Genomic DNA, 17424 nt, shown 5'->3' with positions numbered 1-17424 from the left:
TTCATAAAATCTCTACACTGTCTCAAAATGGCATTGTTTTTGTATTATTTCAACACATGAATAGAAAAATAAACACATTGTTATAAATGAAACTACTATACAGCTTGGCACTGAGCAGCTGTACCAATCAGCTGGTAAATATACAGTATCAGTTTCTTATCTATGAATATTTGCTGGTTTCATCTTCAGCGAATGATTGGCATTTTTTTAACTTTATCATCTGGCACTTCACAGACAAAACAATCATTACATTCTGAAAGACATTATTTGTCAGGTATACTGATAACCAGAATATCTACTGGTTGCAGCCTTACAGTACTCCTCTGATGGAATAATAGCAATTTGCTTCTTATTTTCTGTTGTTTTTGTGTCTCACATTTATCATAAATCACTTTACAACGAATAATCACAATATAAAGCCAAACAGTTCGGGTTTCAAAATAAGGTTTTTGTCAAAAGGTTACAAGACCAGGGTCACAGGAGGAAGGACCTGACATGGGTGATATAGTTCTTCAGTGGAGCAAATTTCTAACAAATTTCTGCAATTATTTCAATTATGTGGTCCCATGTGATACATATAGAGATCCTGGGGTTCTGAGACGGCTCTGCTGGGGTATAAGGGGCCCCTTTAAGGTTTGTAATCCACCCTTGGCCTCAACTATCATCCAGTGATCTATTAGTACAGTATAGTCCTCTCCTTTACACATAATGTTTCACATTTATATTTGATGCTTTCAGTTGCTGCAGTTTGTAAATAGTAGTATAACTGCATTGACGTGTAAGTAAATGGTCTAGGTGTCTCTTCCCCAGCTGGTTATATCTATGGAATAGTAAACATTAGATTTTTTTGGAATATCCATCCACCCATATAAACCAGCACCCCCCAGTGGTGTATCATCGTCACGGCAGGGTAAACGCGAGTGGCTCAGTTTGTCCCTTGTTGTTTCCCGTCGTTAGCCCCACGCCTCGCTGAAGTAGCTCCACCTCAGTCTCTCCGGCTTTGTACCCAGAGCTGAACCCACGCCGCGGCTACCTTGTCCAAGATCCCGGGGCTGCTACACATCGGAAAATGGCACTCCACGTACCCAAAGCTCCGGGCTTTGCCCAAATGTTGAAGGATGGCGCCAAGGTGAGGTTTAATCCGCGTGTCGGAGTAGCTGGTTAGCATTTGAGTGAATTATTGTGAGCTAGCATGCTAGCTAGCTAACTTTAGCACGTTCATTCGCAGTCATGTGGGAGAGTTCTAGAAGCAGCCAGGCCGCTCGCAGTTCCTGTACTCGGGGTTCCTGTTAGCACGCACTAAAGACTGGTGTCTGCGTCTTGAGCCGTCCACTATAGCATTTTATAATGCTGCGTATTTTAGAAAGTGATAACAGTCACACCCAGTTAGCGTTAAGCCATCGGTCATTGTTAAGGCTTTGATGGTCAGCTCAGCTCAAGAGATGCTGATGCTGATTCCTTTTGGGGCTTCGCCACACCTTACATCTGACTGTGCCATTGGAAGTCGTTTGCCCTGCATATTCACACACACACCTCGATAAATCCAATAAAAATGTTTTTCATTTCCTTTAGTCATTGATCAGCATTTTAAACAACTGCAGGTTTGACACTGTTGAAATTTAATATTGAATGATTATTGTGATGTCTGCTGCAGCACTACACAGGGCTTGAAGAGGCTGTCTTTCGTAACATCAGAGCCTGCAAGGAGCTTTCTCAGACCACTCGTACTGCCTACGGGCCAAATGGTAAGTGCCCTATATATACTGTATATATATATATATTTGTATTAAGTCTCTTTGTATGTGTTGACCTGTTAAAACGTATTACGAAGAGACGGCACAATCAGCAATGGCTAATTTCTAATATTTATGTCCTTCAGGTATGAACAAAATGGTCATCAACCACTTGGAGAAGCTGTTTGTCACCAATGATGCTGCAACGATTCTCAGAGAACTTGAGGTGAGGGGAAATAATATTTGTTGGTGTAACATACTGCACACTGGCATGATATGTATTTGAGGGAATTTAACTGCTTCTTGAATGTCAACTGATTTACAGGTGCAGCATCCAGCAGCCAAAATGATTGTGATGGCGTCGCACATGCAAGAGCAGGAGGTCGGAGACGGAACAAACTTTGTCCTGGTGTTTGCCGGGGCTCTGCTTGAACTGGCTGAAGAGCTGCTCAGGATGGGCCTGTCTGTGTCAGAGGTAAACAGATGTACATATGTGCCATGTAGATTATATGATGATATAATTTCAAACTATTGGCAGTAATCATCAAGATTTATTGATGTTTGTTAGAGCCATTTAGTAGCAGTCTGCTAAAATGTGAATGTATCTTCACCTCAGGTGATTGAAGGCTATGAGATGGCATGTAAGAAGGCTCTGGAGATCCTGCCAGACTGCGTATGTTCCTCAGCCAAGAACCTCCATGATGTGAAGGAGGCCACATCCCTTATCCGAACAGCAGTAATGAGCAAACAGTACGGCAATGAAGACTTCCTCGCCGGCCTCATCGCAGAGGCCTGTGGTGAGTCAGCAGTCCAGGCTACCTAAACCAAATTGGGGCTGTCAGCTGTCACTCGATGACAACATTCATTTTGTATTTCTTTACCGATCTGTGTCTACAGTGTCCATCTTCCCAGAGTCTGGCAATTTCAATGTTGATAGCGTCAGAGTATGCAAGATTTTGGTAAGTAGCCTCATCCACTGACTGTGTTTTCTGTCGGTGTGTTGTTTGTGTCTAAGGTAATGTCTATGGTGTTTTCAGGGTTGTGGGGTGTCAGCGTCCACCATGCTACATGGAATGATCTTCAAGAAGGAGGCAGAGGGAGACGTCACATCTGTTAAAGACGCAAAGATTGCCATCTTCTCCTGCCCCTTTGACTGCACAGTGACAGAGACCAAGGTAATGAACAAGTCTCTCTTTGATTCTTTAGAGACATCTGACCAACTACAACTAAAATCTTTAGCATGCTGTAGTTTCCTGTATGAATCTGTTTTACCTCCCAAAGATTGGAGGATAGAGTTGTATTTTTATAAACTTGATTGCAAAGTTTTATTTAAAACGTCATTCAACTAAGAGCAAGTTTGTGAGTCACCTTTGCGGCTTTAGATGTAAAGACAAGAGAGTATGATTTTAATGGTGCTCACAGTGACGGTCTCCTCTGTCTCATAGGGCACAGTCCTGATTAACAATGCAAAGGAGCTCATGGACTTCAGCAAGGGAGAGGAGGACATGATGGAGGCTCAGGTGAAGGCCATCAAGGAGTCTGGCGCAAACATGGTGGTGACTGGGGGGAAAGTGGCTGACATGGCGCTGCACTACGCCAACAAGTACAAGCTCATGGTTGTGAGGTAAGATCGAGAGGACCCCTTGTAACCCCTGACACTGGTAATTAGTAATTGTGATTGGAGCTTGATGGACAGAAGAGTTTCCTCCTTTTTAAAATTAAACGTTTCATCAACATTTTGTCCAGGCACATAGTTTGAAACCATATGGGCAGGAGGAGGATGCTAGTGGTCTCAGTACAGTGGAGAGGGAGAGATTTCAGCATTTAAAAATTCAGATTTCAGATTAATGCTTCTTGTCCGTCCTCGTTATAAAATGTGTTTCTGGGACTGTTATCAGATATTGCATAAATCTGTAATTTCATCATTACTCGTTATGATATTGTACCTTTTTTGTCATTGTCTTAAATCCTCCCTTTTGCCTGCAGGCTTAATACCAAGTGGGACCTCAGGAGGTTATGCAGGACTGTGGGAGCTGTAGCGCTGCCCAGGATTGTGAGTGCTGTCATGTTTCATCCCGTCAGATAATTGTAACAATTATTATATCATGTACAACAATGCTTTTCTGCTTCCTTAGATGGCTCCAACTCCTGAGGAGATGGGTCACTGTGACAGTGTGTACCTGTCAGAGGTGGGGGACACGCAGGTGGTGGTCTTCAAACATGGTAAGTCACTCTTTGCTCCAGTTTTCATTATAAACCAGATTTTTTTGTTTTTGTTTTCTCCATGTGTTCTTGGAGTAATGTATTTCTTTGGTTTTGATTGTTTCCAACAGAGAAAGAGGACAGTGCCATCTCAACGGTGGTGATCAGAGGCTCCACTGACAACCTGTTGGATGACATTGAAAGGGCCGTTGATGATGGAGTCAACACATTCAAGGTTCTGGTCAGGGTGAGTCAGCACAATCCACCACTAGTTTTTTGTTTTTAAAATTTAATGAGAAATATAAATTTGAACAATCTGTCAAAAATGTGGTCCTCTTTTTCCACAGGATAGATAAGTTTCCCCTTTTAACCCTTGTATTTCTCTCAAGGAATATTGTTGGAGTACTGTTGATACTTAAATCAGTGTTATTCATACGTTGAAAATACAGATTTGGTTATTCATTAACATATTTTTGAGTTTAAGCCGAACCCCTTTAATTTTTACCATTTACCATTTGTCCTGTACAACACCTACAGTTTGTGTGATTCACTGTCTCTAGGACAAGCGACTGGTGCCTGGAGCAGGAGCCACTGAGATCGAACTGGCCAAACAGCTCACTTCGTACGGAGAGGTAAGCAGATTTCATTAGATTAGCTGAAATGGACCCCATTCAGAATAAAGACTCTCGTCTTGGCTTTGCCTCTTTTTTGACTTTGCTGCATCACTAGCTGATAAATGACTGAAACATGACATCTTCTATTTTCCCTCCTCTCTGCAGTCCTGTCCTGGTCTGGAGCAGTATGCCATTAAAAAGTTTGCTGATGCCTTCGAGGCGTTGCCACGTGCACTCGCTGAGAACTCTGGTGTGAAGGGGAGTGAGCTCATCTCCAAGCTGTACTCTGCACATCACGAGGGAAACAAAAACATGGGCTTTGACATTGAGGTCTGTATGTGCACGAAAGAAACCCTGTCTGGTTTGAGCTAGAAAAGACACCACATATTACACCCTTAGTTTTATTCAATTAATTGAGCATCTACAGTGTCGATTAACATTCAGAAATGCTGCCGATTATTCTACTTAACTGATTACATTTTGTCTTGGTACCAATTAACTGAGAATCTGACGTTGTAGAACATTTCAGTTTTCCTGAATACAGAGCAACCCCTTGCTTTTGTTTTTGCACATATTGAGCTGTGTGTCTGTTTTGGATCTGTTGACTGATGGCACTCATGCGATGTTGTCTTTAGGGAGAAGGCCCCGCTTTAAAGGACATGTTGGAAGCTGGCATCCTGGAGCCATACCTGGTCAAACACTGGGGCATCAAACTGGCCACCAATGCTGCCATCACAGTACTTCGAGTTGATCAGGTGTGTACACAAATACTCACAACACACAGATAATCAAGATTTATGTGGCTCTTATGTTGTCAAAAGCCAAACGTCATATTTTTTCTTATTGGCCACAAACTTTATGAAAAGACTCAAGTAAATGACATGTTTGTGTCACTATCACTACTATCTGACTTGTCTAAAACAGCTGGACACTATAGGTTACAGCTAACATTTTTAATGGTGCATTGTATGGATTGAAATAAATTAGTGTGTGTGAGTATTTACAGCAGTATTTACTTTTTACTTTTTTAAGTAGTGTGGAGTAGGTACAGAGTATTATTTATTTATAATTCTTAACAGACCTGGGCCCTGGCCTTTGAATTAGTGCGTTAGCCAGCACTCTTCAGGCTTAACTCTGGTCTGCTGGTAAAATGAAGCTAGCTCACCTTTTGACTAGGTTAGATCGTCATGGTAACATATGCTGCACAGCTAACCTGTTGACTTCAGAGGACCAGATCATGGCTCATCGTTCCTGCAAGATCCCAGCAGGAAAAGAGTTTACAACAAAAGTGACAAATTATTAAGAGCATTACATATTTTCTAGATCAGTCAAATAGTTTACTGTTCCAGGCTTTCCACGTGTTCACAACAGAGGGAGAGGTTTATAATGCTGAATAAATATGTAATGATGAGGGATGTTGCATTTCAATTATAAAGATTTGGTTTTTATTCCAACAGGGCTCCTGTCAAAGCCTTTACAAAAACAATGTTTTAATGTGATTATATACAGCAGGTGAAGTGTTATTGAATGAAATGATGGCGCCGGGTAGTTAATGTTTGTGTGTACATGTATACGCACCAGATCATCATGGCTAAGGCTGCAGGGGGACCCAGGGCTCCCAAGCAGAGCGGCCACTGGGACAAGGACGATTGGGACGAAGCGCCTGATAATTTTCAAACTCACCATTAGAGGGCGCACAAACAGCCTCTAGTCAGTAGGTCCTGGAATGCGTGTGATTTTTTCTTTTTGACTAAAAACTCGGATGCACTCGATCTCTCACAGGCCACTGAAGTTGTGAAACGTTTGTGGTTTTGCCTGTCACTGCTAACACTGGGTGTGATTCAAAGACTCGGATTCAGCTACTTCACAAGTGTTTTTTTAATGATACCAGGTGTGTCACTGACCGCAGACTAAACCTGCACAGAACAGATACAGTATGGTGTGTTGGCATGCTGCATGCACTCATGAACATTTTTCCTTGCAGTGGACGTCCTCAGGTTGCATGTAAAAATGTCATATGTGGCGCTCTGGAGGCTGAGGTGGCCGTGGTGTCCAAAGGGCATTTCTCTTAGTCAGATGTCCTCCCATCACTATGAGCCTGCGTCCTCAGTCCACTGTCTGTCTCCTGCTTTTCTCCTGAGGGGCAGTAAAGCTGCTCTGATTACATCAAAGGACTCAGTGGTGTTTTCCTTTTTTTAACTTACTGTAAATGTGAAGGCAAGGTCTTGGATTCAAAAGTGTTCCTAAAGCACTGGTTTCTGAGAATAGGTATTCCATCACACTTTGGGAGACCCCCCCCCCCCCTTTTTTCTTTTAAATGGTCAAATCATTTATTGCATATGCTGCATAATTCCATGTGTAGCACTTTCTCTTGGAGCACACACATCCCCATATGTGCTCATGAATATTTCATCACTATAAATGGCCTTTCTTGGCATCTTCATGCGGTTAAATCTACTCTTTTACTTTAAAAGAAATATAGTAAATATTGTCATTTGAGTGCAGGAGTTTAAGCAAATAATTTTGTGGCCTAGTTGGTTTTTTTCCTGCGTTTAAACTGTCAACTGTTTCTAACGAAAACATTTAAAAGGATCTCTCCAGCATGTTTGTGTTAGCGCATTTGTTCTTTGACGCTAACCGATATCTAACATGTTTGTAACCTCCCACCTCAGAGTTCACAGCCTGCTGCTGCTACCTCTTCTCGACCAGAAATGATTAAATGGTTGCTTTTTTTTTTTCTTTTTTTTTTTACTCCTTTCAGATCATCATGGCCAGACCAGCAGGGGGACCCAAACCTCCCCAGGGCAAGAAGGATTTCGACGACGATGACTGAATAAGGCACCATTAGGCTGAGGCACCTTTAACCCTGAATGCTCCCACATGGGTTCACAAACCCTTTTCTACTTGTTTATTTAAAGCTCAACAGTTCGGTTTATTTTTCCAGAAATGACCATGCATTGGTAAACAAATTATGTGAAAGTAAAATGTACGGATGGCACTGTTTGCTTTTTATGTTCTTAGTCCCAAATAAAAGGCACTTGCGCTGTCACGTCCTGGTTAAGATTGTATTCTTACTTTATTTTGTCGTTCGGCCGTGTTCGAAGAATCATTGATCTAGTGACAATATTTAGGGGGAAAATAAGTGATGTTAGGATGAGGCTGAAGCCATCAAGACAACTACTGAGCGTTTCCTGTCATTTGACGCCATGTTGAGTTGCACCTTTCCTTGTAGCTCATCAATCAGCTGCTGATACCAACAACATGCATGAAATGAGTTCATCTGTGCTTTTGCCCCGGGGGTTTTCACTTGACATGTTGGGGCTGCAGAAATTATGCATGCACTGGTTTATTTTTAGACGCAACATGAATTGAAGAATTGAGAGGCTGATTGAAGAAGAATCATTACAGACCGCTGCACATGTTACTGTGTGCCGCGCCCCCCCCCCCATTTGTATGTTCTCTGCAAACCTATGCGATCCGTCGTGCAAATAATAGAGAAGATGATGTGAAGATAGTCTCTTTGTAGAATTGCTGGGGGGGGGCGCTGTACTCCACCAGGTTGCGGCCTCATTGGATGAAAAAACGATGTGGGCGGATTTGCGCTGACGTTGCCCATGCTCGGGATTAACTTGTTTCTATGTCGCCATATCGCTCAGATTTTGGCACAGGATATCCTGATCAACAAACAGAACGATATAGATTGACGGTTGACTTGTTAAAAGCCTTAAATCGGTTCTGTGTGATGTGCACGTGACCGTGGTTAATGCTGCCGTGAGGGCGCGCGCGACGGTGAGCGGATGGATGTGTAGCAGACGTCGCGCTGACGGAGGTTACGATGCTGATGTCCTGTCACACCGATGGGGGCCGACGGCAGTAAACACAGGAAGGTGAGTCCGGTCACAGTCCTGGTTGCTACGGTCTGACGCATTAGGGGGAGGGGGGTCCCTCCTACCTTGTTTCCATGGCGATGCCTAGGTGACCGAAATCGCCAGGTAGTAACGACGGTAGCCTATCAGTCACGAGGACCGACTTCATTCAGTGTATTGAACTTCAGTGTTATCAAATTGCGTAATCAATCATATACTAACTTTTAATACTACACTGGATGCTATCATGAAAATGAATTCGTTTTCCAAAGTAGGTTGGCCCACTTTTATCTTTTGATACACTTTTATTTTGAAGACAACATCGCCATGCTTCCGGTATTGACATCTATAATCTATAGGCAATTGAATACCGTATAACAATCAATGTTCGAATTAAATCCTCACACTGGCCACCTCTGATCCCATTGAGGGTATTTTTTTTCATTTCCATCTGAGTGACTAGATTTGTCCATGTGTCCCATTGATTTGGCTCAGATGATAATAACATCCTGCACGGTTGATCACACACACATCTTGCACCACAGAGCAGCAGACCTGTGGTGCAGCACATGGCCCAGGGGGAGAGAGGGTTTGTGTGACCATGTGACTGCACACTGGATACACACTATGCATCCCCCCCCCCTCTTGTTAAATCACATAGGAGAGCAGGAACAGTCGGATGAATCTAAGCCGTTGGTCAATAAGCTCAACTAAATCCTTGGTAGGGGTTTACACAAGAGAAAGTCTTCCCCTTCCATCGTTTGTATCAGAAGTTTTGCTCAAATTGTTCACAAATCTACTAGCGTAAAGTGTCTTGAACCAGTTTCATTCATAAAATTCTAGAAAAACTCAAAAATCCAATATGATAAGTAAAACACTGACAACACAAAGGGCAATATCTCCACTGCCTTTAAAACTATGCCAGTATCTGTTTGACCAGTGCTGGGGGGGAAATGGCCCTGATATGAAACTATTTGCTGCCCCTGCCAGTATGTTTAATTTCTCAAGTCGGCCCACAGAGTTAGTCCAAAAGCAGCAGCTCCCTGGTGTGTGTGAATAAATATGCAGCAATGCTTGGGCAACTTTCCCTGGTTAAATAAGGAAAATAAATATATTTTTGAAAAGCTTCCCTTTATCCTCCATGTCTTATACCACTTCTGTCGGATAAGGAGTTTCTGGGCCATGAAATCCCAGAAGGTCGTGTATAAACAAATTGCTTTTAGCACGCAGGCTTTGATAAGTGCAGATACTTGGCCTTGCATAATATGGCCCAACCACAGTAAAATGAACAGTTCCTCGATAAACCTTGTTTGTCATTTTGGAGTTGGCCCTTTGAGATCCTGACAGGAAATTCAGACTGACATGTTCCACTATCATCCAGGGTAATGACTCTACAGTGCATACGCTATTTTCTTCTGGTTACACCTGTTGCACCATCTACTAACCTTTACTGGAAATGCTTCTTGGTGCCTCCTTCTCACCTGTCTCCCTTACAGAGGCCCACTGAAGGGCAGGAAGATGAGCACTTCCAATCTGGATGGCGTGGCTTCCTCTCCAGCATGGGTCTGTCGATCCCAGCAGCCCTATGTCGCCTGGCCCCACCCGCCCTGCGTCTGGGCCAGCATCGGATGCTCCACGGCAAGACACCTGACATCCCAGAGCATGTCTTGAGGTTGGCGGGAATCGGCCCGGACAAGCTGAGAGCGGAGTGGAGCCTGCCAGGGTTTATTAGTATGTTCCTGCCCGAATTCCCCCACAGAACTGTGCCTGGGCAGGAACATTTTCAGGTAGGCCCAACATTAGATGCCAATAATAATGCGTAAGGCTTGATATGATTTGTTTATAGATTACATGTGTTTTTTCACTTCACCAGGTGTTGGGTTACATCGCCAAAGGTTCATTTGGACCCATTCTGAAAGTTAAGGACAAGACCAAACAGAAAACATATGCTGTCAAAGTGAGTCTTCTGCCTGAATTCCACATTTTAAATGGGTTTCTGTGAGTGTTCAAAGCCACGAATGACCAGCCAGTTTACTAATACATGAAAGTGGTATGAGCAAATACTATCGTATACAAAATAACTATTTGTAGATTCGTGAGACAAAAGGTTAAAGAAATACATGCAGTTTTGTGATAGCAAAACATTTTTAAAGACGACAATATCCTTAAAATGAACCATACATTTGTTTTTAAAGGTCAAAATTGCCCTCATGTCAAAAACCTGAAGTCACTGAGGCCTCATACACACTGATAGAATCATAATCCTCCTATCTGAGTCCTGTGCAGTCTTATTTCATACTAGTCTTTTTGTGGGTCAACAGGTTATACCCAAATCAGAGATTCTGAGACTTGGGGTCTTAGAGCAGTCAAAAGAAGAAGTCATAGTGCAGGTAAGTACCAAGAGCAGGCCTTGAAAATCATCAAGCATTTGTAGATTTGAGAAAAATCTGAATATATGCCTTTGAAAAGACGATTTTGTAAATGGTAAATACAGCACCAACAATATCCCCTTTAAAGAAAAATAAAATATTTGTCAAATGCAAAAGCAATTAGAATTTATTCTCATTCGTTCACACAAGAGTCAAGAGTAACTGATATTAATCACTGCTTGATAGAAAATCTGTTCACAATCAATGCCAAACTATGAGTATGAAGGTATAAAAATTGGTAAAAATTAAAATAAAATATATTTTAGCGGATGATGTATTATTATATATCTCAGATGAATTAACTATCTTAATGTTGATGGGAATATATTAGCCACAGTATGAATTAAATGTTGGTAAGACTGAAGCTTATGCTGTGAATAGGGTTACACCTCGTCAGATATCTGAGAAAACGAATTGAAGAAAAGAATCATAGACTTCCCTTGGATCAATGGTCGGAAGTGAGAATTTTTTTTAGGTTGACCTCTGACCTTTGCCCGCAGCGTCAGGTTTGCCACCCATTTGTCCATGACCTCCAGGACTGCTGGCAGACACAACGCCACCTCTACATTAGTGAGTCAGCAAGAGACTAGTGACCCAATCCAATCCAGATCCACTATCCAAAACCCCTCACTCCACTTTCTTTCCACCTCAACACTGGTAGTCCTGTACAGGATCCTCCCACAATCCCCAACCCAACACCTACAACATGGTGTTTTTCACTTCTACAGCAGCTAGAAACACCAAACCCCTACAAACCTGCAACCCCAAACCACCACTGCCTGTATTTCCTGTAGCTGATTTTCCCCCTTTCTTCTCCTCCAGAGTATTCCCCCCCCCCCCCAAAATCAGTCACTGACTCAGTGACTCAGTGTGACCCAATTTGTTTGCTCCCCCACCCCTTGTGAAAAGAGAGTGCGTGTTAGCCGGGGGATCCGATGTTGAAAACTGCTGCAGCTCAGCAAGAATACATGTGTCACATTCAAGAACGTATGCCCCTGCCTGCTTTACTGTGAATCATCACTGAATCACATCTTTCAAGTCATAAATATGGTTTATAGCCGTTCCCTTTCCTGTCATGTTGGCTTATTTAAAAGCAATCAAAAAATATTATCATCCCCAATTAGAGAGGAGACCATTAGTCCACATACTGTACATACCTATTCACTTTGCACCCCCAACCAACTTTGTGTCTTTATCTTTTTTAACTTTGTGCTTGAAAGAACAGACGTCAGAAAATCACCTTTATGTGGTTTGTAGAGGAAGGTAGTTTCACTCTGTCCTCACTTCGAGGTTACACTCCTCTTTCCTAATTTCTTCCACCAGTTTGTGTTCCACATCCCGCTGACCTCCACTAGCCCTGCACAACTCACATCACATGACAGGGGCATGTCTTAATGCTGTCTCTACTCCCGCAGTGTGTGACTACTGCAGCACAGGGGACCTGTACACCTATTGGCAGATGGTCGGTCAGTTCGCAGAGGATACGGTACGAGTGTTTGCAGCGGAGCTGGGATGTGCACTCGGTAAGTATACGCTCCAAGGATAAGTAAACCCTTTCGAATTATCTGCTTTTATGTATGAATTTGTATCAACACATGGCCCGATCGTCACAATCATGAACTAAAACCATCTTTTTTAAACCAGTAACAAACAAATCATTGTTATTCATGTCCATACCGAAAACATCATCCAAACATTCAGTGCTGGTTGTGAACCCTAAGGCTAATGTCATCAACAAAAGCTAATTGAAATCAGGAGTCAGATTCCATATTGACATTGTCTGTAAATGGAGCTGATGCACAACAGCTCTGTGGCTTCTGTCCCTAGAAGATGGCACTCAGCTATGACATCTATGCAGAATAATCAAATCATTCTATTACTGATGGCCAAGCAGTGCATTGACCCTCCAAAAGATGGCCAAGCAGTGCATTTGACGGTTGCTTTGTTGCCTCTGGGCCTGAGCCGGGAAATCTTATCAAGATACCATAGCTCAGTAGAAGTGGTTGCGATGCAGCACCATAAAGATCAAAGTAAATCCTCTAGAGAATGCCTTCACACAAAAAAATACACATTTTAGGAATGGCCCTGTCAGACCACAGAGCTAAATCCAACAGAGATGCTGTGGAATGACCTCAGAAAGCCATTCACACCAGACACCCCAAGAATATGTCTGAGCTGCAGCAGGTCTGTAGGTAGAATGGTCCAACAATCCTCCTGAATATTGTGCAGATCTGATGTGCAGCGACAGGAAGTGCTAGTTTGAGGCTATTGCTGCCAAAAATGTTCCATCAGTTTTTAAATCCAAGAGACGCAAGGATTAGAAGTATTTGTTATTAGTATAAGAGCAATGTGTTCAAATCAAATGATGTTAAATGCAGAAAACCACATAATTCCATGGGGCTTAAATACTATCTCTTGCCACTTTTTCACATGGCTAACCTTTCTCCTCAAATAAGATTTAGATCAGACTTGTCTACACGAAAGTTCCAATAGTTATATGTTTTTAAGTAATTATTAGAAGACGTCTAAATAAAATGAGATGAGCTCTCAATGGTTCTCCCACAGCAGCAAGGCAGTGGCAGGGTTTTTAAAATGGCAGTAGCATGACAGGGTGGTGGATGTGAAAAAGGCTCACTGAATTTTTTTTATTTTTGGTCGTCTTAACTGTTTGTTTTCTTACAGGCTTTCTGCATGACTTTGGGATCATTCACAGAGATGTCAAGGTAAGAGAGGGGCCGAACTGACAAATCGGTTATTCTGTCATGTCAAACAACTGGGATGAGATGATTAAAAAAACGCATGTTACTCAGTTCATTGAGGCACGCACATGTTTCAACCATTATCTTTGTCTTTTCTCTTTATATTTTATTAAAGTAGAATTCTATTGGAATGTATCAATACATTTCAAGTACATTACATAACAGTTTCCTGACAAGATATTTGCAGTTGTTGGTCTCAAAGTTTGCTCTAACAGGCTACATTTTATTCTTAGACTTGTGTACTATCAAAAAATCACTCACAAATTAATAATGAGAAGAAGAAATCCAAGGCTCAGGAGAATCAGCTACAACAGTCAATTGAGTGGTGAATTCAGATTGTGTCTAATTCCGTCTGCTTCATAATTTTTTTGTAGATGGAGAATATTCTGCTGACGGACAATGGTGAGTAAAAACGTCTTCCCAGCAGAGAGCAGCATAGCTCTGTTATGCAAGACAAGCACAGACGGACATCCCGAATGTACACAGCTGTCAGTCAGTAGATCTGTGAGCACTGAGAGGGAACAGCCTGTGTATCTGTTTAAATACCCCAAAGAGAACAGATTATGATGGGAACATTTAGATCAATTTAATCAGTTGTAACTGCATCAATAGATAAAGTCCGTTTTCAGGGTCTTGTGTCATGTACTCATAATGATGTAGAGAAAATGGTCTGTTCTAGGACACCTCCGCTTGGCTGACTTTGGTTTGTCCCGTCGCCTGGAGAGAGGAGGACGAGCCTTTACTATCTGTGGAACGATCCAATATATGGGTGAGAAATATATTGAATCCATCTCTGCAGCTGATTCCTACCAGAGCTGCAGTTCCCGGGACATAACATACAAGCACTTGGTGCATTTTAGTATATTATACTAACAATTAAATATAATAATTTACAAATATATAATATGTCCAGTGCTGTAAACGTGCTCTGTCTGCTCTGCAGCCCCGGAGGTGCTGAGTGGTGGACCCTATAACCACACAGCTGATTGGTGGTCGCTCGGAATTCTGCTTTTCTCATTGGTTACTGGGAAGGTGAGCTTTGTTGCCAGTAGGTTCAGTATGTCTCGCATAATAATAAGCTGGTATTACTCACAATCAATCTTCCAATGACACAGCTGAGCTTGAAAAATAAAACTGTAAAGTGTATTTGATGCTTTTATTTTTCATGATTTTACAATTTTTGGGTGTATTAGAGTGGGAGTAAGTTTTTTGAAAACCTGACAGCATTTTAAATTAATTATCTCAATTTAAAGGTGTTGAATGGGTTTGTTGTTAATTTATGATTAATGTCATGTTTCCTTGTTATGTTTTGACATGTAGAGGTGTAAAACCTTCCTCTTCATTTACCTCCAACTCTCCTCAGTTCCCTGTGCCTCCAGAACCAGACCACTGTGGCATGCTGAGGAAAGTGAGGGCTTTTCCCTACGAAATGCCCCTTAGCTTCAACCCCCCTTTTGCCTTGCTTATAACCGAGGTAATTTCACAAGGCACAATATATGTGCTCAAAAAAACTTAAAGCTGCCCTTCCGACTATTTACTGCATGCATCAGTATCTAGGTTTGTCTAGTTTGATATCATATCATATCTTTACCCATTTTGTCTATCCAGCTTTTGTGCAAGACCCCCGCCCGTCGCCTGAGGACCCTCGATCGCTTCAAACGGCAAACCTTCTTCCATGGAACAACTTTCGACCTCGCTCTGCTGCAGCGCCAGCCTGTGGAGGTAACTGATGAATGTTGGGGATGTGGTCACTTTGGTTGTCAGATTGTTAAAGACATGTTCAATGTGCAAGCAAAGTGATTTTTGCTCATCGTCACTGTCCAGGTCATTCTGGAGCTGAGAGAGAGACCAGACAGAGCCGCCAAAGCTCGCCGAGGACTCACTTTGTCTCTGCAGCCTCTTAAAGGTTTCGACTATGACTCCCTCCTCAGCCCCCCGGCCACACCAGACACACAGTTGGACGCCGCCACACAAACTCACGCAGTTGTACCACTGCCCGGCCCAGCACTCCCACTGCAGCCTGCTCAGGAAAAAGGCCCACGCAGAGAAGTGTTTGTGTGACGGACCTTGAGTTTACAGTATGACTATTAACACACTAAAGGTAAAGGTCAAAATAATTGTACTTCTGCACACTTACTCACCCTTACACACTGGTGTGGTGCGCCTTGTCTTATTTAGTAAAAGCCGAAATAGCTGATAATGATTTAATTGGATCGATAGTTTAGAAGGGAAAGATTCAGGTGAGTATAAAACACCAGCTCCCCCCCTTTTGTTTTGTGATGTACTGAGCACTATTATTTTTACTCGTTTGCCTTTCTCCAATGAGCACCTTTTCAAACCTACTGTGTTCGCTCAACAGTTGTGCAAGAAAGATTGCACTATTGTCCATCTTCTTTCAGGTTTCCGGCGTCTGGTCACGGTTGCCCTGTTGGTACACAATGTACAACTGTTACCAAATTCACCCCACAATGGACCACTTTTCTTTCTTCTTCTTTTTTTTTTAAACAAGTTATATGTAGTTAAGAAATGTCCAACCAAAACCCTTCAACAGAGTGACAACAAAGCATTTTGGTAGAAGCTGACAGAAAAAAACCTCCTAGCATCATTCAGGAGAATGAGACAAAGAATTGTGCAATGACCTTATGTTCAAATCTATCTATGTGTTACTCATGCTGCAATACAACCTTTCACAAACTTGTGCTTCACTGCCCAAAGTGTGCTGCAGCAGACATTTGTCTCTGCCTGTACTGTGTGAAAATCATTCAAGCATCACAACATGGGATCGAGATGTGTACACCTTCATATTCTACTTTATCATGCGTAACGACACTCAGGGGAGCACTCACTGGTTTTCCCAAGACAGCCTTGATTTTGACCCGAAGATGGCTCTGCAGATCTGAGCTGGGATTGTTAGGGTAAAATGAACGACATTGTTTACCTCCAGGTGACACTGTGATAGATACAGGGCTTTTTCTATTGTCCAAGGCTGCAGTAACCCTCGTCAGTAATCACACCTTCATGCATTTACCTGATCATCAGATTATATTATTATTTTGTCAAGTATGCCCTGATGTGTACCCATAATGCCTCAGGTGTGTGATTCCGAGCTTGCTTTTTTTTTTGTCACAAAAATCCTTATTTATAAATGTCTCTTTTCAAAGTTTATAGGAATATTTTGGATGCTATTTGATGTTATATGTAATGTTATGATGTATTTTTAAATAAATATGTAAATACAATGTAGCACAGATGGAATATTAAACTCTTAATATACAGTGATTTGCTGGATTTTCCTGCATTTGATTGTTTGAAGAAAGAGATATGTTCTACACATTGTGACAGTGATATGTTGAAAATAATCACCACGAAAAAGAACAAGATTTAGGCACATCCACATCATTGATTTTAGTAAGAGCACAAAACTTATTGGTCCCTGATAGCATTTGGATGAGGGCCTCTTTAACCAACAATGCGTCACTGCTGGTCTTCTGGAAAATGGAAGTGAGGCTAGAGGGGCCCACATTTAAAGTAGCCAATGTGGCCCTTTGTTGGCTAAGATCCAGTGCTCTCTGTAAGATTTGGGCCTGTTCTGGTTGATTTGGTTTGTGACGTGTGGCATTGCTCTGACTTGCTTGTGGCCCAGATCTGGCGAACAGGATGGGACTGTACAGTAAGTGCCGTCTTTCTATGTGGTATCTGGGCCGAACGGACGTGTTGGGTGTGGGCCAGATTTGGGGCCACAGCTAAATTTTGCATGTGGGATCTTTTCGTGTTTTTATCTTCCAAACATGAGTTCCAATAAAACCTGTATATAGAATTGT

General features: G+C 42.2%; 2 protein-coding genes across 4 annotated transcripts; both read left to right on the top strand.

The window, feature by feature from the left end:
* The first annotated feature begins 970 nt into the window (after positions 1 to 970).
* On the top strand, positions 971 to 7610 carry cct8 (chaperonin containing TCP1, subunit 8 (theta)). 3 transcript variants are annotated; one of them, XM_035625726.2, is made up of 16 exons: positions 971 to 1129; positions 1655 to 1745; positions 1880 to 1959; positions 2059 to 2208; positions 2350 to 2530; positions 2631 to 2692; positions 2771 to 2908; positions 3179 to 3357; positions 3720 to 3786; positions 3869 to 3956; positions 4067 to 4182; positions 4496 to 4567; positions 4715 to 4879; positions 5185 to 5304; positions 6131 to 6259; positions 7311 to 7610. In XM_035625726.2, exons 1-15 carry the CDS (start codon positions 1070 to 1072, stop codon positions 6236 to 6238), a joined length of 1677 nt encoding a protein of 558 aa, XP_035481619.1. In that variant the 5' UTR covers positions 971 to 1069; the 3' UTR covers positions 6239 to 6259; positions 7311 to 7610. The 3 variants fall into 3 exon arrangements, with proteins under 3 accessions (XP_035481619.1, XP_035481618.1, XP_035481620.1); XM_035625725.2 differs by having other exon boundaries at positions 6131 to 6263; XM_035625727.2 differs by lacking the exon at positions 6131 to 6259.
* Positions 7611 to 8074: 464 nt separating this feature from the next.
* Positions 8075 to 16846, top strand: rskrb (ribosomal protein S6 kinase related b). The gene is made up of 13 exons (XM_035625728.2): positions 8075 to 8436; positions 9912 to 10202; positions 10289 to 10372; positions 10737 to 10805; positions 11345 to 11414; positions 12260 to 12367; positions 13527 to 13567; positions 13978 to 14005; positions 14283 to 14372; positions 14547 to 14635; positions 14967 to 15077; positions 15212 to 15325; positions 15428 to 16846. Exons 1-13 carry the CDS (start codon positions 8407 to 8409, stop codon positions 15662 to 15664), a joined length of 1362 nt encoding a protein of 453 aa, XP_035481621.2. The 5' UTR covers positions 8075 to 8406; the 3' UTR covers positions 15665 to 16846.
* Positions 16847 to 17424: the final 578 nt, after the last annotated feature.

This window comes from Scophthalmus maximus, chromosome 2 (assembly GCF_022379125.1).
Source record: "Scophthalmus maximus strain ysfricsl-2021 chromosome 2, ASM2237912v1, whole genome shotgun sequence".
Lineage (NCBI taxonomy): Eukaryota > Metazoa > Chordata > Actinopteri > Pleuronectiformes > Scophthalmidae > Scophthalmus > Scophthalmus maximus.
The sequence above is the reverse complement of the archived record's forward strand: the minus strand, read 5'-3'. Positions and strand labels throughout refer to the sequence as shown.

Excerpts from the sequence above, each read along its gene's own strand:
- rskrb (XM_035625728.2), top strand. The coding sequence starts at position 8,407 with ATGGGGGCCGACGGCAGTAAACACAGGAAG. Across the intron at positions 8,437-9,911 it reads ACGGCAGTAAACACAGGAAG|AGGCCCACTGAAGGGCAGGA; the intron begins GTGAGTCCGGTC and ends TCTCCCTTACAG. Across the intron at positions 13,568-13,977 it reads TCATTCACAGAGATGTCAAG|ATGGAGAATATTCTGCTGAC; the intron begins GTAAGAGAGGGG and ends ATTTTTTTGTAG.
- cct8 (XM_035625726.2), top strand. The coding sequence starts at position 1,070 with ATGGCACTCCACGTACCCAAAGCTCCGGGCTTTGCCCAAATGTTGAAG. Across the intron at positions 1,130-1,654 it reads TGTTGAAGGATGGCGCCAAG|CACTACACAGGGCTTGAAGA; the intron begins GTGAGGTTTAAT and ends TGTCTGCTGCAG. Across the intron at positions 3,358-3,719 it reads TACAAGCTCATGGTTGTGAG|GCTTAATACCAAGTGGGACC; the intron begins GTAAGATCGAGA and ends TTTTGCCTGCAG.